This window comes from Saccharomycodes ludwigii, chromosome I (genome assembly GCF_020623625.1).
Source record: "Saccharomycodes ludwigii strain NBRC 1722 chromosome I, whole genome shotgun sequence".
NCBI classification, from domain to species: Eukaryota; Fungi; Ascomycota; class Saccharomycetes; order Saccharomycodales; family Saccharomycodaceae; genus Saccharomycodes; species Saccharomycodes ludwigii.
The window spans coordinates 367,876-392,435 of NC_060200.1; the positions used below are offsets into that span (position 1 = coordinate 367,876).

Here is a 24,560-nt window from a genome sequence, read left to right on the forward strand (position 1 = left end):
GAAAAAGAAACATCAAAATCTATCCGCGCTTAAAATAAATAAACCGTGAAATATCATAGTATAATTATCTGAAGTGAAACTTAAAAACAACTCCGGTACTGAAAGAAAGAAGAAAGGAAAGAAAGAAAGAAAAAAAAATACAAACACATCTTACAAGTACATCTCTTATCTCAACAAAGAGCCTATTCCACATAACATATATTGTTAATAATAAATTGAAAAAATTTGTGTGTTGCAGGTAGATTTACATATAAAAAATTATACTGATTTATAAAGTTATAACAAATGAATCACATCTTTACACAATAAAGCTTAAACAACAACACCAGAGTTGGAAGCAATACGTGGCCATAAATCGGCACATTCCTTACCAACTGGACCAGTAACAGCAGAACCCTTCATTTCACCCTTTGGATTAGCAATAACACCAGCATTGTCTTCAAAATACAAATAGACACCATCCTTTCTTCTCCAAGCCTTAGCTTGACGAACAACGATAGCTGGCATAACCTTCTTTCTCAATTCTGGCTTACCTTTCTTGACGGTAGCCATAACCATATCACCTAAAGAAGCAGCTGGTAATCTGTTCAATCTTGAACCAGAACCTTTAACAGCTAAGATGTACAAGTTTCTAGCACCACTGTTATCAGCACAGTTAATGATAGCACCAGTTGGCAAACCTAACTGTTTAAAATATTATTAAATGTGTTTTTTCCCTAGAACTTTTTTAGGAATAAAAAAAGGGAAAAAAAAAAAAGGATATGTTAGTAAATACTATTAATATATCAAAAAATACTGGAATTTCTTTTTTTTTTTTTTTTTTTTTTTGGGGAAAAAAAATATGCACTGTAGGCTTGACTGAAAAAGAGAAAAAAGTAGGTCTCCAAAATAATCCCCTACGTAGACAAATCTGTATTACTTGACCAATATCCTTTGAAGTCCAATTCTTGTTAGAGATACCAGTAAAACTAAAAGTTGAGCACATAAACTGTCTATAACAGATTATATATTCTTATAGAATTTGTGGAAACACAGAATTTTTGATCATTATTTCATATGTTTAATTCATAAAATTGACGTATAAATAAACATGCAAACAGAATTGATTTGATCTATATTTTTCTCCTGTATTACAACAACTTGTTTTAATACATAGAAATTCCCTCCCAACAAGTAAAAACTCCCTAGTTTGCGGTATATAACATTTGACTTATCTTAGACACTTGATTTAGTTCAAGCTTCTTCCCACAGTAAAAAAAATCTACAATATATTTGCATTCTGTATTTTGCATGGACAGATACATATGTATATAAACAAATTGCAACCGCTTTTTAACTCTGTTCAGTACTTAATCTACAATGTTGTCCATATTCTTCCTTAAAAAAATTTAAAAAAATGTTGCTATCTTCACCAAAAAGCCTTGTTTCCAATCTAAATATTACTGGTTTCAAAACATACTGAAATTCTGAATTTAGTACCTTGAGCACCGTTACCTGACATGTTTTCGAGTTATGGATATGTATGTTTTAAGGCTTTTAATATCTTTTCATAAAAAAAAAAAAGAGTAAAAAAGGAATTAGATTATGTTTAAAAATACCCAAAACAGTACTATAAAGTCCAAAATACAATATTCTTAAACAAAGGTAACTTAACAGAATAATCACTATTTGGATGAAAGAATCTGAAAGAAATGAAGCAAAAAAAAAAAAGAAACAAAAAAAAAAAATTATTAAAAATCAAAAAATCAAAAAATTATAAATTACATAAAAGCCTGAGAACCAAAAATAGTGGGAGTATAATTCTCTTTTTAGGTTTAAAATGGGGGGGGAAACGATTCGAAAAGCAAGAAAGAAAAAAAAAAATAAACAGAAAGGCGACAGTCTAAATTGAATTTTCCGTTCAAAGTAAATGGAATGGGCAGACAAAGCGATATGGAAAGGAAAGAAAAAGTCGATAGCCAGTGTAAATGTGGTTACTAACAAAAAAAGAAAGAAAAAAAAAATAAATAAATAAAAAATTGAAATCAAAGTTACGTTTTCCAATTATACCATAGAAGCTGAAACAACAACAACAAAATACTATGTCTCTAATTGCTTGTCTCTTTAACACATATATGTAACTGGCAAAATATATTATTCAGAAAATAGTCTTTCTGTCAAGATAGTATCATTTTACCAGTTGTTCTTATTCTTTAATTTTTTGATCATTATCTGACTTAAACATTTGGGCAATTACATACTTTTTTTTTTAAAAAAAAAATTAAATCTTTTTTTCTTTTTTTCAAAAAATTATAAGGTACGGATTTACTTTGTCACAAATAAGTCATTTTTTAGGTTTTTTTTTTTTTTTTTCCTTCTGGTTTGTCACATATGCGTGTTAGCATTTTCACCCACTAAATCGATAACCTTTAAGATAACCTTTACAAGAAAACGTCATATAACCAGTATTTATTTATCGCAGGTTTAATTTAGGTAAACAACGAGGCATGGTATCTCAAAATACTAAGTCTATAGAAATGCTAAAACAATCACAAGATCCTCACAACAAAAGGAGAAAGTTAATGAACAAGAATAAAAATGCTACATCCAAAGAAGGAGAAGTAGAAGCAGAAACCTCAACAGAAGATATGAATGTTGTAACTGAAGAGGTGAAAGATAATCATCGCGATTACAAGGAAAATAAAGTTGATCCCACTGATTTGGAATCAATCGATGAAAATGACATAAAGAATCAACAACTTGTAGAAATTGTTGATGATGACGAAATCGAAATTATCGAAAAACCACAGGTCCCTGAAGAAAATTTAAAAAACAGCGCTGGTGATATAAAAAAGCCTAATGAAGAAAACAAAAGTTTAACCGAATACAAATGTCCTATATGCTTTGAACCGCCCTCAGCTGCTGTTATTACAATATGTGGACATGTTTTCTGTACGGAATGTTTGTTTCAAATGCTTAATAGTTCAAGGACACATAGAAAACCCGGTGTTTGTGCGTTATGTAGGACGCAGGTTCCTTTAAATAAATTTAAACTAATTATAATGAGAAAAAGAACAATTAAAAAAAAAATTACTAAATCCTCTATAGGAGACGAAAATTGAGGAGTTATCGTCTAATATTGAAAAAAGGAAATAGGATATCAGTTTTAAAAGGTACCTGTTATTTGATACTACTATTTACTGGAATTCAACTCACATGTCATATGTTACTGGGCTATTATTCTAGGTTTTTGCAAAATTCGGCTATTATTATATTTATATTTTTTTTTTTTTTTTTTTGGGAGGCATTTTTTTTTTTTTTTTTTTTTTAGTTATCTTTTTGATTAAATAATATCTATAGGAATCAACATCACAAAACTTTATTACTATTTGCATTTAGAGTCTTTGTTTTTTATTCAATTAATTGTCAAATAAAATTATTAATGCTCGGTAATACTTTTTTTTTTTCCCTTTAATTTATATTTTACGAAAAACTCCTGAGTTCCATTTTTGAAAAATTACAAGACTGAAGCTGAAAAAAAAAAAAACACATTGATAAACTATTTTATATCAAAAATATTGATATCAATTCAAATTAAAAGCTATTAATTCATATATATATGAATGGACACGTATCGAACATATACATGTATATTTACACCCTAAAAGATTCTACTGTAAAATCCTGCTTATTGTCCAGCTCCTGTTATCTCTTAAAACCTCATCCTCATAATCAGTATCAAAATCACCATTATTATCAGTTGTATCATCGGAAAAAGTGGTTTCGTAGTCGTTTTTGTTATTAGGGAAAGTATTTTTTTGTAAATGCGTCGTACCAAAAGTTTTAGCCCTCGGAATGTTTCCAAACTGTCTATTTCTCCAATTTAACCTTTTCTCCATATATTCTTTACTATCCATAGTAATATAATCTAATGTACTATCACCATCTGGATCCGAATTATTATTCATAGTAGTTATACTATTTGTATCACTATTTAACTGATTATACGCCAAAAATTTGTTCAATTGATCGGTACTACTAGCATCATTATTAATATTATTATCATCCGTTATTTGAGACCTTAAATAATCATTCTGAATTGTAGAATTATTAAGAGGTGAGCCCACTCCTTTAATAAATAAATTAGGATATGAAAGATTATAGGCAGCCTGCATCTTATAATCTTCAATACTTTCCAATTCAGATAGACGTAATGCTTGTAAATCAATTAGATCCACACCATTGTCATTCTTGGCCCAACCATCTCCGCCTTCAAATATATTTTCAATGCATTCCTTCGGAGTGTATTCGCCCGGTCTTGGATCCCAAGGTATTTGATATGTTTTTTCATAAAGTTTTTCCAGAACAGAATTGGTAAATTCGTTTTTATTGCTTTCAATTGACTTGGTATTGAATTGATGTTGAAGGCTGTGTTTGCCATTGTTATTTTTACGTTTATGCTGAGTTAATTCATTCTGATAAGGGCTCTTAATGCTACTATTACCGCTAGTGTTATTACATAAATTGATACTTAAACGAGTAGAGCCGTTTCTTCTTAGTCTTCCATCATGGGACTTATTACTTGAAGTTGATACATTTGAAACGGTTCTTCTGTGGGTTTGTAAGTCCATGCTCCTTCTATCTCTATGGCTAATATTGTTATTGTTATTGTTATTGTTATTGTTATTGTTTTCATTATGGTGATTGGGGAAATCTATTATGGAACTACCAGCATCAATCGCCAATTCTGTTTCCATGTGGGCTGCTGAATTATGCATAGGATTTATATTATTATTATAATTGTTAGCAACATTCGCCGCTTGATTGGCCGCCTTAAAAGTACTAGGTAATTGACCAGATGAAAACGTGTGCGGTGCGTCAAAATCATCATATGAGCCTCTAATTAACTCCATTTGACAAGTAATACTTAAAATGGAATTAACTTTGGATTTTTGTAGCAAAAACCTATTGCTTTGAGCATTTTCCTCTTCATTAACATACTCTGAAATATTGATTGAAATAGAGCCCAATAAGATCTTTCCTGTAACTTTATTACTGTGTCCAATCTTAGCACTAACAACAGAACTCGAACCAATAGAAGCTAAAGTCGATGATGTTGGAGCTGACCCCAAATGTGAATGATTATTGTTGTTATTCCTTTTTTCCATTTCGTTGTCAAAGTCATTCAGGGTACCTTGACTAACTAATTTCCTAAAGGATTCTGAAGTACGGGGATTTCTAACATTGTGTTTTCCGTTATTTGTATTATTTGCCTCCTCCTCCTCTAATAAAGTATTTTCCAAAAATTCAAAATAAACCTCCAATAACAATATTTTATCTTCTAATTTATGTTGCTTATCTACATTCAACTTAACTTGCAATGGTTTATCCAATGAATAATTCCACCTAGCTCTATGATTTTTGACTAAAACTTTGGGAGTAGCTCCTTTATATTGATGAGAATGAGTTATAGATAACACTCTTGCGGCAGATGATGGAGTCGGGGAAGAAGGGCTGAAACCACCTGATGAGGAACTACCATTACCATCTTTAATGCTCCATTTAATATAGCAATAGCCAAATGATTGTGGGATGTTTGTTAATTCATTAATATGGAATCTAAATAAAAACTTTGGTCTCCTTGACTTATTTTTCGATCCAAACATTCCAATATATTAAATAACTACAGTTTTTATTCCTCTGTGAGAAGTAAATGGTTCTGTATTAATTCCTGAAAAGGATCTTTCTATAGTGAGATGTTTAAGCTCAAATTGTACGCGATATATAGTACGCTAAAGTGATATACATAGTTGTAATTAATTTCCGTTTTGACTATTTGAAAAAGGAGATGAAAAATGAATAGGGGGAGGCGCGTGTGTGTGTGTGTGTGTGTGTGTGTGTGGGGGGGGAACGAAAGAAAGAAAGACGAAATAGACCAAGGTTCGTGTAAAGGTATATTTAAAATAAACAATGAAAAAGAAAGAAAAAACGTGACCACCGTCTGATTGCGCCTTATAGTTTCGGATTTTTAGGTTATACTTTTATGTGCATTGATTTGTACGAAGCCATTTGATATTGTTATATATGTGAAAATGAGAACCCATACATCACACTATTCTGTATAATACCACTTTTTCTATAAGGCTTGGTGATATACATATATATGTATTATTCCGCTTGTTTGCTTGGTTGTTTTTCGTACAGAAAATTTTCTCGCAAGAGTTTCCTTTTTTTTTTTGATTAATCCTTAATTTTTTTTTTTTTTTATTTATTTTTTGACCTTGTTGTAACAGTTGTCACTCCCAAATTATGCAAGCTTTTGAATTTTTTTTTTTTTTTTTTTTTCTTCTTCTTTTAATCAACAACTTACAAAATAATTAAGTAAAGCTGAAAATAAATAAGATAACATAGAAATACACAACATTTACAAAAACATTTAAACGATTATAAATCAACAATAAATACTCGGCTCCTAAACCACTGTACAAATTTAAAAGTGCTAAGGTCACTCTCATATATATATCAACATAAAAATGAATTTGCCGCCAATAAACACAAAGTTTCATCTAAATAATCATAGTGATGTTTTCATGGAAAATAATGATTCTTCTGTATCAATTATAGAAACACCCACAAACCTTATTGGGTCGACATCAATTGTAAACACAACAGGATCTACTGCAGCCCCGAGTAATAACGTGTCAAAAAAATATCCTTTATATATTGTAATAAATGAATACCAAAAAAGAATGGACGATGAGCTAGATATGAAGTCTGGTGATAAAATACAAGTCATATTAGATGATGAAGAATATAATGATGGTTGGTACTATGGAAAAAATTTAAGAACAGGGCTTGAGGGCTTATATCCTAAATGCTTTACGCAGGAAATCACAATAAAACGTGGTTCTTCCCTGGCAAGAAATAAGTCTACTAGAAGGGTAGTAAGCCCTAGCGTCATTAGTAATACCAGTAATAATAATAACAGTAATAATGTTGGCAACAATAGTTTAATTAATATATCACAGAGCTCTTTAAACTCTTCCACGGATTATTTATCTACGCCACAGCCATTAGAGACTGCTAATACTGCTGTAAATAGAAGTTTTTCTCTAAATACTAAACCCATGAAACTGAGCGGTAATAATGCCACCGCTGCGAATGGTGATTTAATGACTGACAACAGAAAACTAGGACGTAATTTGATAATTAACAGTACAATGTCAGATATCGATAATGCTTTGAAAGAACTGCAACTTGATGTGTCAATGGATTCAGATCATATTAATAATACTGAGAGTCAGATAAGCCGTAGTATTGGTAGTAATAACAATAATAAAAATAATATTGAGCATAAAGCTGATACGAACAACAACAACAATAATAATACTAATACTAATAATAATACTAATACTAATACTAATACTAATACTAATACTAATACTAATACTAATACTAATACTAATAACAATAACAATAACAATAGCAATAATAATAATATTACAATAGATTCGTTTAGTGATACTAGTATAGAAAACCTAAATCTTTCGCTAAATAGATCAACAACCTCTCTGGATTTTAGTGGAAATACTAATATTAATAAGAACAATAAAAGTTTGGCAAATAATAAAAATAGTGACAACATTAAAACGTATACCGTTTCTAGTACAAATTCAGAAAATTTGAATGAAACCGATGCATTGAGTTGGACACCAGGTGATGTTACTGCTTACTTCATTTCTCATGCATTCGATTTGGAAGTTTCACATAAATTTTCACAGAATAAAATTTCAGGTAAATCGTTGTTAGAATTAGATTTATCTTCATTAAAGGAATTGGGGATTAATTCATTTGGAACTAGGTTCAAACTATATAACGAAATTCAGCATATTAGAGAAATAGCTTATGGTCCCAAAGCATTGCATAAGAATACTATGAGTAAGGCCAGCACTAGTGCTAAGGATGAAAAACACACTTTATTTTCCGCTTCTAATGCGAAACTAAATACAGATACTAACATTCTGGATAAAGATTTGGGGTTGATGCCTGCTGCTTCTATAAATAATAATAATAGTAATAATAATAGTAGTAACTTTGATGATACGAATGTTGATAATAAAAATAGCAATACCCATTCATATCATAAACATATTTTTAAAGAACCACAATCATCAGAGGCCTCTTCACCTAAATTTTCCATGGCTACATCGAGTAAAAGCACAGTCTATAATAATATTAATGACGGAAATAATTTAAAAAGAGCCTCCAAACCCATTTCACTTAATATTTCTTCCCCTCAAAGGGAAATCATTGGTGATGAATCTGTACTGAAAGTTAAAGCATCGGATTTCTTATCTCCGCGTAAAGCACCTCAACCTCCATCGTATCCAAGTCCAGTACAACCACCTAAATCACCAGAATATCTGTTTTCCAGTAGGTTCCAAAGCGGTGATGTTAACAATATTAATGATAGAGCAGCAAAAACTCCATCACCGACCATTTTAAAGCGCAATAATAGTAACATAAGAAAAGACGTAGACGTTAAAAGCATACATGAGTTAGACAGACCGACTGGTCCACCACTTCTATTAAACTCAAATAATAAACTAAACATGAGTAGTGCCATTAGTGGTACTAATAGTAGTAGTAGTAGTAGTAGAAGAGGAAGTAATAGCTCACATCCCTATAGAAATAATACTATTAGCTCTCCAAATCTTCAGCAAGATATAACTGGGTTTACTAATACCAACGGTAATAACAAATTAGTTACCCCCGTTACTGCTGGTTTTCAATTCCCAAAAAAACAAAGCAAGCAATATGGTCATAATAGTGCAAATCCCTATCACCATCGTAACCTTAATAATAATAATAACGATGGTGCTATTAGTAATGGTAGTAGTGGTACGGCTACTAATAACAATAGTATCAATAAATTGTATACACCAAAAAAATCAACTAGTACTCTTTCACAAAATAATAGCAATTATATTGAAGATAATGTTGGAAGTGGTGGTACCCCTAGCGACAATTTACATGATTCTTTTGATGATTTATACACAAAGATCGCTAATTTATCAGAAACACCGCGTTTAGATATGCCCCCATCTATTTTCAATGTAAAAAGAACTATTAGTAATAGTAGTACTGCTTCAGATTATGGCGTTAGTAGGCCTGCATCGAGTATCTATCCTATTTCGGTTAATGGAAATGTTTCTACCACGCATAATAATGGTACTGGAAGATATAAATCGCATTCGAGACAATCTAGTTATCAACGATCTAGAAGGGCAAGCTTGTCTAATTTAACTCCCTTTGACCCTAATATTACTAATGGAGAGCTTAATTCCAGTGCCAGACATAAAAGAAATTCATCGTTGTTTTCATTAAAAAATGTTATTAGCAAGCTTGACGATGTGACTGGTGGTGGCAGTGAAAAATCAACAGTCGTGACTACTAATGGTGCGACACCGACAAATGAAAAGAAAAGAAGAAGTTCGTTTATTTCGCCTTTCAATCATCCAATAATCAACAATAAAGGCAACAATGATGATAAGCTTGCCATTGCGGTTGCCTCACCAAAAAGACACAGTTTATTGTTTCATGGTGATTCGTCAGCTGTGAGCTTTACCTCTCCATTCAAAAGTAAGCAAGAGAAAAGGAGATCGATGAGCGCGCCTGAGAGTAAAGAAGCTTTGTTTTTTGACACTTCTAGTGCCTTGCCGAATGATTCGCCGGCTAAATCGTTAACGGATGCTACTTCCAATTCACATGTGCCAAATAAAAAGAAAAGTCCTGCGAAAAGTCCTGTTACAAATATTAAAAAGAAGCACTCTAAATCACACAATAGAGGTAACGTGAACTATTATTCTGGAAATAATAACATTGATGGTAGAGATATTGGTAGAGTTTCTGAAGATAAAGTAGAAAGAGACAATGCCATTTTTAATCAACCCACAAACATTGATTTGAGTAAAAAAAAATCCAAAAAAAATACTTCTGCTTTTCAAGAAGGTATAAGGGCTATTAACATGAAGGAAGCCATTAAGAATGCTGATTGCTATGGCTGGATGGGGAAGAAAGGTGCGGGCACAATGGGTGTTTGGAAAAATAGATTTTTTACACTACATGGCACCAGATTGTCGTATTTTACGAGCACTAACGACACCAAGGAGCGCGGGTTGATTGATATTACGGCACACAGAGTTTTACCTGCAAGAGATGATGATAGGTTTGTATCTTTGTATGCTGCCAGTACAGGTAAGGGTCGTTACTGTTTTAAATTAGTTCCGCCCCAACCTGGTTCTAAAAAGGGACTAACTTTTACACAACAAAGATTGCATTATTTTGCTGTTGAAAATAAAGACGAAATGAGAAAATGGATGAGTTCATTGATTAAGGCTACTATTGATATTGATACTTCTGTCCCAATTATTAGTTCATGTGTTACTCCAACAGTTTCTCTAACACAAGCGAAAGAAATGTTAAAACAGGCAAGAATTGAAGCAAACCAAAGAGAGGAAGAGTCTAAGAAATATGGAGATGATTTAAATAGCCGCTCAAATTGGGAAGAACAGCAAAAGATAGTCACGCCTTATTTGAAACAGAGCAGTAGTAATAATAGCGATAGTAATAGTAATAATAATAGCAGTAATCTTGTGCAAAGTGGTTTCGGTGAAAATTCGCGAACGCCTGTTTCTAATGGGCTCAGTAGTCCATATCTGATGGTTTCTGGTGGTATTTCAGGGTCACCTAACAAAACAGCACGTAGTGTCAACAATAGTGATATGCAAAGTAGTACTAACAGTGCTAGTTTTCCAATTGAAAACTATTCTAGTTCATTAGACCCAAAAACCAAGGATAATAAGATTTAAAAAAAGAAAAAAAAAAAAAAAAAAAAAAAAAAAAGAAGAGAAAGAGAAGAAGAGAAAAAAGACGATTGAATGTGCGAACATAAAGACAATTGATCATTGTTGATTATATATACGTCTTTGTGCGTTGTCATTATCGTTTTTTTTCTCATATTGCTGGTCCTTTATAAATGCTTCTGAAATTGTCCATATAATGGGAAAAGTAAGTTTTTTTTTTTTTTTTTACATATAAGTTTTATTTTGATATAGATCGTGTAATATTACTATATATATTTTGTTCTTTAATAATTATATATTTTTTGTTTATTTTTTGTTTTATCTGATCGAAATAGCAAATAGAAATCTTATGGAAAACTTCTTCATCGGATAACTAGAAATAAACAATTTAGAAATTTCAATTTGTTTGTACGCAAAAAAGGCCAATTATATATATATAAATTTTTTTTTTTTTTTTTTGGAACACAAAAATGCTTTATTTTTTTATTTTTAAACGGTCCTAGCGTTGTTACAAATTTTGATTATATTATAACGTTCTTATATATCATAAACATAAACATATCCAAAAATAATAAAGTACTCACTTAATTATTGTGCTTTTCACTCATATTCATAATACAAACAACTCTCCCAACATATCTATTATGAATACATCTAATATTGGAAATAGTACTTATGCGAATAATAATGATAAAAGAAAAAAAATTAATACAATGAATCATATTTTTGATCTAATAAGCATATCGGATGAGGATAAGGCCGATGTGCCTGACTTATTAATATCATTAGTTATCAATGAACTTTATCAAATGAACTATAAAACAGCCGAGTTTATTGGTGAAATATTATTTACAGAATGTTTGGATTTAATAGACAACTCACCATTATTACCATTTTCGGGCTCACATCCTGTTAACACACGTGCTAGTGTACAAAGAAAGCCTAATTATAAAAAAAAACAATTAAAAAAAAAACAATTAAGCGGTATATATCATTATTGTTATGCAATGTTTATGAATAAGAATTACCATGGTGTGCTAGAAATAACCGAAAGGTACATAGTTAAAACCTTCAATGACAATACTGGATTTGCATCAACAGCTAAAAGGGGAACAACGAATAATATTGGTCATAATAGCAATGATGGAATTGATAAATGCAACAATGAGATTGAAATGTCAGGGTTTGAAGATTCCCTTTTGTATGAGAATTTGGGGTTGATTTATTTATTTAGTAGAAGTTCCTTTATGTTAAATAAAAAATTAAAGGAATCTCTAAATATGTTGCTCGAATTTGAGTCTGTCTGGGGAGATTTAATCAAATCAATCCCTTATGATAGAAGGGGTAGTTACGGAGATAATAATAATAATATTAATACAAAGTTTTTTGACAGTAGTTTGCTGACTAACAGTAATATCGGTGGGGTAGATTTTGAGGCTGGTATGTCCACCAATACTATGAATGATATGCTATATGGTTATCCAAATGTTGCCACCCTAAATAGCTTGGTCGGAAAAATTTATTATAAAATGGACCTAGTGAAGGAAAGTTGTTTTTACCATAGCAGAGCATTAGGTTATAATCCATATTTGTGGGAATCTGTAGAAGAATTATTTAAAATGGGGGCGGATATTAAACTTTACAAATTATACAAAATGGACCATAATGATGTTACAAGTACAGATTCGAATAACATTGCAAATAATAGTAAGAAAAGGCATCATGAGAGGGTGGAGAGTAATAATATAACATCTTTAAATCCAACTGCCTCATTTGAGAGTAATACTGGGGATAAAGGAGCCAATAAAATCAATAATAAACGCTGGAAACTAAGAGATACAGACACCACAAAGAGTTTTTTTAACAGTCCAAAGGTGAAGATTAATACTGCACAGAGGAATGATAACACTGATACTAATACTCCTAGTAATAGATTAACCAACAAAAAGCAACAACGTAAAAATGACAATAGTACACTACTTACACCACCGCCACTACCTGTATCTACTATAGTTCCTGATATTAGTACAACAGCCCTACCTTTTATAGAAAGTAAAAAGTCACCAGGAGCAACGCATCTCAGAAGCACCAATTTTGTACCAGAGGAAGGTTATCCTTATAATAGGAATAATAGCAAGCCAGCCATTTTAAGTTTTATAGATGAAAAAAGAAATTATCACAATCTGGTTGGTAGTAATGCTAACAATGGTAAATATTACATTAATGGTATTTTCTATTATTTGGGAAAAATTCTGAAAGCGACGTTAAAATATGATTCCTACAAAGCTATTAGGATGTTAGGCACTAACTTGCCTCGTCATTACACTGAAACTATGCCTTGGTGCATAGCTCAGTTAGGAATTTTACACTTTGAAATTGTTAATTATGGAATGTCTGAAAAATATTTTGAAAGATTAAGAAGATTAACAAGAACTAGGGTACAAGATATGGATGTTTATTCTACACTATTATGGCATTTAAAGGATAAATCCAAGTTATCGTACTTATCACATGAATTACTAGACATAGCACCATTGTTGCCACAAACCTGGTGTTGTATTGGTAATTTATTTTCTAGTTTGAAAAATCATGAAGATGCCATCAAATGCTTCCAAAAGGCTATTAAATTGGATCCATATTTTACTTATGCTTATACCTTGGAAGGTCATGAGTTTTCTAATAATGATGCATTTGACACTGCTAAAAATTGTTATAGAAAAAGTCTTAGCATATCACCAAATCACTACAATGCTTATTATGGTTTGGGCATGTGTTCATTGAAGGTGGGAAAATATGAGGAATCATTATTTTATTTCCAGAAAGCACAGTCTATAAATAGAGCAAATGTTATTTTGTTGTGTTGTTGTGGTGTGTCTTTGGAGAAATTGAATTACAAAGAAGAAGCATTGAAATTTTACGACATTGCATGTGAATTGCAGCCAGATTCATCTTTAGCATTGTTTAAAAAATCTTATTTGTTGATGGAAATGGGTAGTTACAATATGGCCTTGATAAATTTTGAAAAACTTATAACTATTGTGCCTGACGAAGCAACCGTTCACTTCTTATTGGGCAAATTGTACAAAATATTGGGGCGTGAACAGGATTCATTAAAGGAATTTACAGTTGCAATGACTTTGGATCCTAAAGGATCACAAATGGTTAAAGATTCAATGACAGAAAAGTCATAAACGATTTTAGTATTATTCTGCTGTTTAACTCTGATTGTGTACTGTATTGTTTTTTTTTTTTTTTTTTTTTCTTTTTTTTTTTTTTATATTTACAGTACCTCTTACCAAAACTAACTATAGTTCTGTTCCATAGTTGTTGCTCGTGTAGATTATTCTTGGAATGCTAAAGATGCAGTAACCTGTGGTACTTAACATTTTGTCGGAAGTAATTGCTACCAGGATAATACGAACAAAAATAACTTTTATAAAGAACTCTTAAATATGTATTACTCTAATAAAGATTTTTATTATTCAGTACGGAAGAGCTGTTGCCCTGCGGAGGTGCATTAATGAAATCCAACAGTTTTTTATTTATTATTAAATTTTTTTTTTTTTTTTTTTTTTTTTCCTTTTCTTTTTTTCATTTTTTTTTTTCTTTCTTTCCTGTAAACGGCAAAATCAAAACATTCATCAAACATAACTATAGAACCCTTTTATTTTCATCTTTCCAAACTTTTCCTTTTTTTTTTTATCACTCGCCTGTTTTATATATTTAAACTTATAACCACATCTAATTTATGTACTAACTTTTATAAAAAATAAACCTTTAACAAGAAAGAAAGAGAGAAAATATATATTATAGATTTACTAATTGCTTCCACCAGAAAATAAAAAAAAAAAAAAAAAAAAAAATATATATATATATATATATCAAAAAGTATGGTGGTACTAAAGTTCCAATTGAAAAAAGTGCACAAGATGGCCATATCACTTTTATTTGTGTATACTGTTTTTGTACTGTTCTCACATATATTAAATTTAATGGTTGAAATGATTAGAACGGATAGTAATCGAACACATTACCAATACTATCAATCGATAATACAGAACGAAAATGCTAATGCTGAACAAAAAGAAAAAGACAATGTCGTAAAAAATATGCCGTACCATCACTTATCTACATCTAAATTTTCTACCAATACAGATTTTAAAACCATCGAACATTTACAAGATTATATAAGCAACGGTGCTTGGATTAAGCCAAATGTTTATCATACCGGTGATAAAGTTGAACTATTGGTTAACAAGATAGTTTCTGAACATAATCCAATTCCTCATGCATATTATGATTTGCCCTTTGTTTGTCCACCCCAAAGTGACAAAAAACCGTTGCATCTATCTTTAATGGAAATTTTGGGAGGTGATCGTAAGTGGCAAAGTGACTATAAATTATTTTTCAAAAAGGATCAGCAATGTGCAAGATTATGTGACAGAATCATAAAACCTTGGGCCGTTAATTATTTGATTGAACTAATTAAACAGGAATACATGGTTAAATGGCTAATTGATGATGAATTACCTGGCGCCACTACTTTTATCTCCACTATTGATCATAAAAAGTATTACACTGATGGGTTTCCCCTAGGATTTATTGATGAAAGCACCGGGAAGGTATTTATTAACAATCATGTTATGTTGGTTATTAGATATAGGACTGAAGACTATAATAGGTTTACCATTTTGGGGTTTGAGGTTTATCCTAAATCTACAGCAGATGCTATATGTCCTGGTGGAAGCAAGAATTATAAACATTTTGAGTTAGTGAACTTTGAGGAAGGCGCAACCATGGATGAAATTAGATTGCCATTTACATATTCCGTTTATTGGCGTGAAGAATTAAAACATACATGGAGGAATAGATGGCAATACTTCATTGATTCAAAAGAAATATCGGAATGGAACACCTCTAAATTGCATTGGATCGCATTATTAAACAGTGCGTTTATTGCCTCTATAGCCTGTAGTATTGTGCTGTTTATATATAAGAATTTGGTGTCTACGAAGCAATCAATAAAAAAAAACGACAATAGTTCAATGCACTTAGTAGATGAAAGGAATATCAATACAAGTGTAAGGAGTGGAAGCCTCTTGAAGTATAACATCATACGCCACTTCACAAATACTAGCAGGGTCATTGGTGGTAACAAGAGGTCAAGATGGTTTAACCTTTTATCTTTACTTATATCGTGTGGTGTTCAATCAAGTTGTATATTGCTTGGTTTCATACTAATTTCGTGTTCCTTAAATAAGCTACATAATATTGGTGGTACGGTTTATACATTTGCAGTATCATGTTTTATTACAGGATGTATTTTGGCTAGTTTTATTGGTGTATTATTATTAAATTATGGTATTGATGATACTAGTAATCTGTCAATGAAAAGAATATTACTTGAAGGATTGGTCTGTGGATCATTTGTGCCCTTACTGACATTATGTTTGATTATTTTTTTCAATTCTATTGTTTGGATTACTGATTCTTCTCATGTTTTACCATTTAAAACTGTTGTGCTATTAGTTGGGGCATATTGTATCATATGCATCCCGCTAAGTTTGGTGGTTGCCGTTTTCACTAAATTATTTTTAGAATTAATCAATAATGGGCGCGCAAGTGTTACCACTGATAGCTCTACTAGCGACTCGGTTGTTGGTAATGATAGTAGCGGTGATATCGCCAATAAGCTTAAAGGTAACAATATCAGTATTTCCGATATCTTTATAACTTATTTTGATATGTTTATGAACATTTGTACCGATAACAATGATAATAATGATGAAATGACCACTAGTAATGGTTTTAATTTATCTCCTTCACCATCATCCACATTATCTAGTACACCATATGCCAATTTTATAAACGTTGGAACTATAACTGATAAAAATGCCTCTACATTTATGGATAATCCAATATTGTTAATATTAATTTTTGGGATAGTGCCATTTACGGTCATTTATGTCGAATTATTATCCATATATAAAAGTATATGGGCTGAGAAAGCCCATTTTTATTACTTGTATGGGTTTTTGCTGGCCAATTTAGGTTTATTATGTCTAAGTATCTGTAGTATTTCTATTATAGGTACATGTCTACATTTCTATTATTCCAAGGCCTATTTACGATTACAAGATGGTGACCAATCCCAATTAGACACGATTACAAGTCCTTCCTTACGTAATAGGATATTGGACGATTGGAAATGGCAAAGTTTTTTCATTGGAGGGAGTGTGGCCTGGTATTTAGAAATCTACTCTATTTATTATGTGTTTTTCGTTTTAAAAATCACTGATTTTAGCTCTATATTTTTATTCATATGCTTTACTGCACTATTCAATGGATTTGTTTTATTTGCTTTTGGTTCTTTGGGATTTATCTCAAGTTGTTTTTTCATTTGTAAGGTTTTTCATTTTGCCACTTTAAATGGTAGCGGAGGAAATGGTTTTTTTTTCAAAAATAGGCATGCATAGTAGTTTTGAAATGATTCCATCATTTATTTTCCATGTAATGATGTTAGAAAGGAGAGGAGGGGGGGGGGATATTAATGACCAATAAAAGGGAACAGTTGTAGAAAATAAATAAAAAAGAACAATTGTAGAAAATAAATAAAAAAGAAAAAAAAGTTTGTTTAATAGGTTTTATTCCAAATTATATATATATATATATATATATTGTGTCTAATATATATATTTTTTTTTTATTATTTATTCTTCTAATTCCAAGTATTTATCTTAAAAATTCCTTTGTAGGTTTTCAAATAAATATATATATATATATATATATATACTCCTAACTTCCATCATTTATTTATTAGATATCTGAACCTTTTGAAGTTTACATAAAAAAGCATGTAAATAATGGAGGATATAGGACTCTTTTTGTTTTATAATTGTGAATTCCCATTCGTGGAAGATTCTATAACATCCCTTGGTTGATGAAATTGAACATACCCACCTAATCCACTCCTAGTATTGTTATTATTAGAACCATTATTATTGTTATTGTTATCATAGTAGTAGACACGTGACTGGCGGTTATTATTATTATTATTAGTATTGTTGTTGTTGTTACTATTATTATTCAAGTATCCATTATGATGATGGTGTTGCTGATTATAGCTTCCGTTGCTATTATTATAATAGCTTCTCCTCATACCTCTGTTATTAGAATTGTTGTTGTTTATATGGGATCTTCTGTTAAATCTATCTCTATTATTATTGTAGCCACCGCTGTTGCTATAGTTATTAATATTGTTATTATTTCCATTATTGTTATTTTGTTTAATTGTGTCAATCACATTTTCCTGTAGAGTTATACATTTGATAAATCTACCACGAATATAAAGTTCAGGTAATTCTAAAGTCTCGTTAAATTGTGTTAATTTAGCTTGTTTTAAGGTAATATTCATCCATGAATCAACATTATTTAAAGTACCGGTGATTTTTTCGTGCGTTTTTAATTCGATAATTAATTGTTGGTCCTTAGAATTAGTTAATAAATATAGAGGTAACATTATTGACAGAAAAAGTAACAATGGTTCCTAAATATTTTCTTAGTTGCTGGTGGTTGTTTGCGTCAAAAGGTAAGAATAAATAATGACTACACAAGTCCCTTTGAATAAAAGCCAAAGGTTAAAAAAGTGAATATTGTTGAACCAGTGTGTTATTTCTCTCAGGTCATTCCACTTCAAGGATAAAAAAAAAATAAAATTTAATGAAAAAAAAGAAAAAAAGAAAAGGAAAAAAAAAAAAAAAAAAAATATTATTGCAGGTAGAAGTAACCCGCACATTGCAATGTATTAAAAATAACATGAAATCCTATATGCCAGGAAAGCCGAGGCGTACGGAATACAGTTATTATTTTCTTTATGTAATAAAATCAAAAATTCATTACATAAAAAAAAAAAAGAAAGAAAGAAACGCGTTATTAATGATTAAATTTAATTGCCTTTTTGGGAAATATAATTTTTTTTTTTTTTTTTTTTTTTTCCCTTTTTCCTTTTTTCCTTTATTTAGTTGATTTGATTAGATGCTGAGAAAGCTAGATCGCCTTTTATTATTACATTTTCCCAATTTTTTTTATTTCATGTTGATTCAGATCTTTTATGATTCTGTTTATTATTATAATTATTAAAGTTTCATTTTCCTTCAGCATATATATTATCTATGGCTCTATAAATATTAAATATGAAAATAAAAGAGACAGCGAATAATAACTATTATTAATATCGTCATTACTGTCCTTAAAACGGCAACTGTTCATTATTATTTATTTATTTGTTTTTTTTTTTTTTTTTTTTGTTTTTTTGTTTTTTTGTTTTTTTTCCTTTCCTTATTTCTTCCCCCCATTTTTTTTGGATATTATTGCTGATACTATATCACAAACCTTATAATTCAATGGTTCATACAACCGATTCTTTTTCTTCCTCCTCCAAATCTGCTGCGAGGTCAGCTGATGACCCCAAAGGAGTGGAATTGTTACCTGCACATTCAAATAACCAACAGCATCAACGCCAAAATTTATATATTGATAATGATGAAAGCATTGCATTAACAAACAAACTACTGATTAAAAATGCATTACATAATCCTAGAGATGATTATAAAGAGGAAGAAATGGAATTATTCAAAACTCCAATGGTAAATAAAATTCATTTTAATTCAGATGTATTACCGTTAGGCACAATTGATAATCCAATATTAGAAATAGCCACATATGGTGGGGTGGATGTTTATGAGTGTTACACAAGAGTGCCAACTGGTCAAATGGTTATGAGAAGAGTTAAAGATAATTGGGTTAATGCTACTCAAATTTTTAAGGTGGGAAAGTTTACTAAAGCTCATAGAACGAAGATTTTGGATGAAGAAAATAAAAGAATTCGTCACGAAAAAATTCAAGGTGGCTACGGTAGGTTTCAGGGGACTTGGATTCCACTAGAAGATGCAAAATATATAATTAGTAAATACAGAATACTTCACCCCATAGTGGTGAGATTGTTAAGTTTCGTTTCCGATCCAAATAACCCCGTTCCTAGAAGAGAGAAGATGAATACACTAAAAGTAAAATCACCAAATGCAAGTTTGTTATCCCCTTCAGGGTATAGCAAGACACCAAAGGCCAATAGAAAAGGCAATGCAGATCATAATAGTACTAGTACTACCAATAGTAACAGTAGTAGTGGGAAAATAACAAAAAGTGGACTGAAAAAATCGGCAAGTTTCAACAATAAGAAAAATAGTAATAATAATATAAAGAAACAGTCAAACAGTCTAGCTAGTAACACTGCTACTATTTCTTCAATTCAAAGGATTCCTACTGCTGCTACTTCTTCATTTATGGAAACTCCAATGAAATTGGGTTCTAATGTTTTTGCTACACCTCAACACCAACTTAATGCGCAAAATAATAATAATAATAATAATAATAATAATAATAATAATAATAATAATAATAATAATAATAACAATAATAGCAATAATAGCAACATCAAGAGTAATGACAATAATAATGCCAGCACTAACACTAATAATAGTAATAGTAATACTGACAGCAATAACAATCTGACTACTGATGATAGTGATCGTACTATTTTATTAGATAATGAAAATAAGTCAATTTCTACCGATCAATCACCTTGTAACAATAGGTTATTAGGTTTGGAAAATCAGCAAGGTTTGAGTAGTATTAATTACACACCGAATCATTATATTAGTCAGACAGTCATGAATAAACAGGATACTAGTTTTTTGGCAAATAGAACATATTTAAAGGATGATGTTAGTAATATTTCGTTGAATATTTGTAGTCAAAATACTAAGAACGATAAAAATAAAAATATTGTTTCAACAGATCCAAATCATATACAAATAAGCACCAAAGACTATCAACAGAAGGCATATTTAAGAATGACTAATAGATACAGTAAAAATAATGGTGATATTACTGGTTCTTCTAGTACATTTTCTTCGAATTTAAATCCTAAAATTTTTACTCGTAGTCATAATAAAGCACCAGTCACTACCACGGCTACAAGACCATTACAGTTTTATATGTACCCAACTAACAATAGTAGTATGTCGCCGGAAAATAATAATAAGAGCAATATTGTTAGCACACCGCATCAAAATATGGCAACTATTATGCATAATAATTTCAATATCTCATCAAATAGTCAAAGTATAGACACATTTTTAATGCAAAATGGACATGAGCATAATAATGAGAATTTTGATTCCAGTAATGGTAACATTTTTAGCAATGTACCGCCGCTAAACCAATTTAGCAATACCAATTTGTATGCCAATAATAATAATAATAATAATAATCTCATAAGGGGAAAAATAATTAATAATTCTACTGTGATTCAAAATGGGAAAATCATAACATCCACACCGGCAAACACCATTAATTTAAAACAAAAAAGAGCACAACAACACTTTCAGAGAATAAAACAACAGCAAGAAGAACAGCAACATCATTTTTTTCCACCACAGATGGTGACAATGATCAATTATCCAAAGCAGAAACATTCTTATGTTAATGCTAATGGTATTGTTAGTAATATTGATAATAATCCCGATGGTGCCACTAGTTATATTGATTCTAAACTGTCTAGTACTCCAATGTTCGTTAATAATGCTAAGAACAATAGCACTGTACCAATTAACAATATGGCCATTGATACAGCTAGTGAGGTGGTTGCCACTGAAGAAGAATACAAGATGATGTTGCTGAATATTTTAAGTGGTTCCGATGATGATAATAAAAATAATGATTATTTGTCTTATATTTCAAAAAAATTATTAAATCCACCATCTAATTTCAACATAGACTTTATTATAGATGAGGAGGGTCACACTACCTTACATTGGGCTGTTTCTATGGGATATTTGCCATTTGTTAGAATATTACTATATAATTTAAAATCTGATCCATTAATTTGCAACTCCAAAGGTTTTAATTGTATTACTAAAGCATGTTTTTATAATAATTGTTTTAAAAACCAAAGCTTTACAGAGTTTTTATATTTGATGCCTCAATGTTTAATTACTCCAGACAGAAACGGTAGATTACCGCTACATTATTTAATGGATTTGAGCGTTAATAAAAACAAGGATCCTAAAATTATTGAACATTATTTGCAATGCATTTTACAGGTTCTTGCTACACCATTTCCGCAGACCTTGCCTAATGGAGAACAAGTAATGATTACGCTGCTGAGCACTGTATTAAATCACCAAGATATTATGGGGAATACTCCCTTGCATTTAGCAGCACTAAATATGAATATCGCTATGTGCGAAAATTTATTGAATATTGGGGCTAATAGAAGCGTTGTGAATTCAGAGGGGGAAACCATGGATTCAATCCTAACGAGATATCAGAATATGTTTAGTAAATCGGATGATAATAATTCACAAATGAGTTTGTCTGCACCAGCTAGAACTACCAAAAACAATAGTAATAATGATGGTACCAAAAATTCTAGTACTGATATCCAGCCTTCTAATATAAATCTTGCTAATAGACATGAATCGGATACTGAATATGGGATTACCAAAAAGACTGATAACATTATTAAGATTAATAAGCATGGTCTTACAAATTTTAAATCTACTAATGGTGCAAGAGAGGTGTTACCAAGATCCCATTCAAGCATATCAAGTTCAGTTAATATTAATAACAACGCTAATGATAACAGCCTTAATACTAAAGTAAGAAAGAGAAATAGAACAAACAGTGTTATTGAAATACATAGTAGTAACAGATTAGAAACGGTAGATGAAATTCCTAAAGAAAAAAGCATGACACCGAATTTATTTTTGCATCAAGCAAACCAAAATACTATTAATAATAATAATACTAACATTACTGCTCCCGTATCCTCTTCTACTGGTAGTGACGTTGCTAAGGGAAATGGTGATTATGGCAACAAGGCTGGTATCGGTGATAAAATCATAAAAAAAGAAAATAATAGTAAAGGCAGTATTCATAGGGATAATGTAGATGATGAACTTTTAGTTGAACCAATATCAGTAAATATTAATGCCAGTTTATCCATGGATCAAAATGGTGATAATATAAATAATGATCATCTTCTTAGCAATGCGGTTGTTACTGCTTCTAATACAAACGCCAACATATCAATACTTAAGTATAACGAAGAAGCATTCAATATGACTGGAGTGAACAAACTTCATGCTGAACCAAATCAGAATTTAAACGGTGTATTTATTGGAAATAGTTTTGCTAATATTAACACCGCCGCAGCTGCTAATAATATTAGCCTTAACAAGGGAGACGGTATGTTGTTATTATCGCCACAGCTACCATCTAGACAATTAAGTAGTATGAGTAATACTAAGGGGTTAATAGGTAAAAAAATAGAATCTCAAACTTTGAACAAGACTTTTGAACTATCTCAAACATTCAATAATTTTAGGGTGCAATTAGAAAGTTTATATTTAGGCCGATTAGAAAAAATCGCAATTATGGAAGAAAAATTAGAGATGTTGAATCAATCGATTGAACATCACAAGAATTTCTTAATTAAATTGAATAAAGAACCACAAGAGGACTTAATTAAACAGGAAAAGATTTTGGGTTACAATTACACCAGATATTTGTCGGCCTTGGAGAAAAACCAGGCTTTAAATTTGGCCATCTCTGTAGAGGAAGAAGAACGAAAAATTGAACCAGATATGAAAAATGGCATTAAAACCTTAGAAGATAGTGTTGCAGATACAAATGATAAAAGCAAAGATCAGGATGTTGTTTCTAAAAGTGAGGTATTGGATGAAAAATTATCGTTAATAAAATTATGTATAAAATTAACTGTCAGGCAACTGAAAAGGAGACAAACTGTTAATGAAATATGTGAGAACAAGGGATTATTAAATAATGAAAAATTATTTAAATATAGGAGGTTGATTGGTCGTTCAATCCAAGATATTGATTCTAAATTGGATGATATCGAAAGGGATCTCCGTGAAAATGAAGAAGAAGAGATTGGAGTTTGATTATTATTGTGTATTGTTTAATACGAATATTTGATGGTTTAATTTATGTATTTTAGTGTACTCAATGTAACATCTTAAAAAGGGTAAAACCAAAAAAAAATTTATTATTTTTGTTTATTTTTAGATATGAAGATTTATTAGTGAAGAGAGTAGGAATACCTTAATTTGGAAGGAAAAGAAAAATATAGAAATTAAACAAATGTATGAGATAATAAGTAGCTTACCCTGAATATGAACCGAAGTTGGCGACAAAAAAAAAAAAAAAAAAAAAAAAAAAAAAACGGATTCTCGGTATCACAGATGTATGTTTATCTCGGAATGATTATCCTTCTCAGAACTTACTGAAGGAAAATGTTAACAAGATAAAAAAAGAGCTAAAGCTTCAAATTCATATTGAATATTTTCATTGTTTGATAAAATTATGGTGCAAAGGTGTTATAATTTTTGTACCTTTATTTTTTTTTCCCCAATGATTTTTGTGCCCTTTTTCTAAAGCTAATTTTCAACTGCTATTGAAAAAAAAAAAAAATAAGTCGTTTCTTTTTTTCTTTTTGATTTTTTCTATGATGGAGCAACGCACATGCTTCAATAAAACATACAATTATCTTGTCTTTTATTTACAATATATATATATATATATATATTTGATGGACTCTTGTTATTGTTATTATCAAAAAAAATTTTTTTTTTT

At 30.5% G+C, this 24,560-nt stretch overlaps 8 protein-coding genes across 8 annotated transcripts; 5 read left to right on the top strand and 3 right to left on the bottom strand.

Annotated features, from left to right (window-relative positions):
* Window positions 1-312: 312 nt before the first annotated feature.
* Window positions 313-1,501, bottom strand: RPL23A (60S ribosomal protein uL14; the record flags this gene model as incomplete). The annotated part of the gene is made up of 2 exons (XM_046078743.1): window positions 313-684; window positions 1,460-1,501. The coding sequence occupies 2 exons, from the start codon at window positions 1,499-1,501 to the stop codon at window positions 313-315; spliced, it is 414 nt and encodes a 137-aa protein (XP_045936496.1).
* A 1,015-nt stretch (window positions 1,502-2,516) lies between these two features.
* On the top strand, window positions 2,517-3,101 carry SLX8 (SUMO-targeted ubiquitin ligase complex subunit SLX8; the record flags this gene model as incomplete). The annotated part of the gene is made up of 1 exon (XM_046078742.1): window positions 2,517-3,101. The coding sequence occupies one exon, from the start codon at window positions 2,517-2,519 to the stop codon at window positions 3,099-3,101; it is 585 nt and encodes a 194-aa protein (XP_045936497.1).
* A 549-nt stretch (window positions 3,102-3,650) lies between these two features.
* SCDLUD_000150 (uncharacterized protein) lies at window positions 3,651-5,645 on the bottom strand (the record flags this gene model as incomplete). The annotated part of the gene is made up of 1 exon (XM_046078741.1): window positions 3,651-5,645. The coding sequence occupies one exon, from the start codon at window positions 5,643-5,645 to the stop codon at window positions 3,651-3,653; it is 1,995 nt and encodes a 664-aa protein (XP_045936498.1).
* An 867-nt stretch (window positions 5,646-6,512) lies between these two features.
* SCDLUD_000151 (uncharacterized protein) lies at window positions 6,513-10,850 on the top strand (the record flags this gene model as incomplete). Its single annotated transcript, XM_046078740.1, has 1 exon — window positions 6,513-10,850. One exon carries the CDS (start codon window positions 6,513-6,515, stop codon window positions 10,848-10,850), a length of 4,338 nt encoding a protein of 1,445 aa, XP_045936499.1.
* A 638-nt stretch (window positions 10,851-11,488) lies between these two features.
* On the top strand, window positions 11,489-14,035 carry CDC27 (anaphase promoting complex subunit CDC27; the record flags this gene model as incomplete). The annotated part of the gene is made up of 1 exon (XM_046078739.1): window positions 11,489-14,035. The coding sequence occupies one exon, from the start codon at window positions 11,489-11,491 to the stop codon at window positions 14,033-14,035; it is 2,547 nt and encodes an 848-aa protein (XP_045936500.1).
* An 801-nt stretch (window positions 14,036-14,836) lies between these two features.
* On the top strand, window positions 14,837-17,320 carry TMN3 (Tmn3p; the record flags this gene model as incomplete). The annotated part of the gene is made up of 1 exon (XM_046078738.1): window positions 14,837-17,320. The coding sequence occupies one exon, from the start codon at window positions 14,837-14,839 to the stop codon at window positions 17,318-17,320; it is 2,484 nt and encodes an 827-aa protein (XP_045936501.1).
* A 413-nt stretch (window positions 17,321-17,733) lies between these two features.
* On the bottom strand, window positions 17,734-18,363 carry LSM4 (U6 snRNA complex subunit LSM4; the record flags this gene model as incomplete). Its single annotated transcript, XM_046078737.1, has 1 exon — window positions 17,734-18,363. One exon carries the CDS (start codon window positions 18,361-18,363, stop codon window positions 17,734-17,736), a length of 630 nt encoding a protein of 209 aa, XP_045936502.1.
* Window positions 18,364-19,246: 883 nt separating this feature from the next.
* SWI4 (SBF complex DNA-binding subunit SWI4) lies at window positions 19,247-23,869 on the top strand (the record flags this gene model as incomplete). Its single annotated transcript, XM_046078736.1, has 1 exon — window positions 19,247-23,869. One exon carries the CDS (start codon window positions 19,247-19,249, stop codon window positions 23,867-23,869), a length of 4,623 nt encoding a protein of 1,540 aa, XP_045936503.1.
* Between the last annotated feature and the right edge of the window lie 691 nt (window positions 23,870-24,560).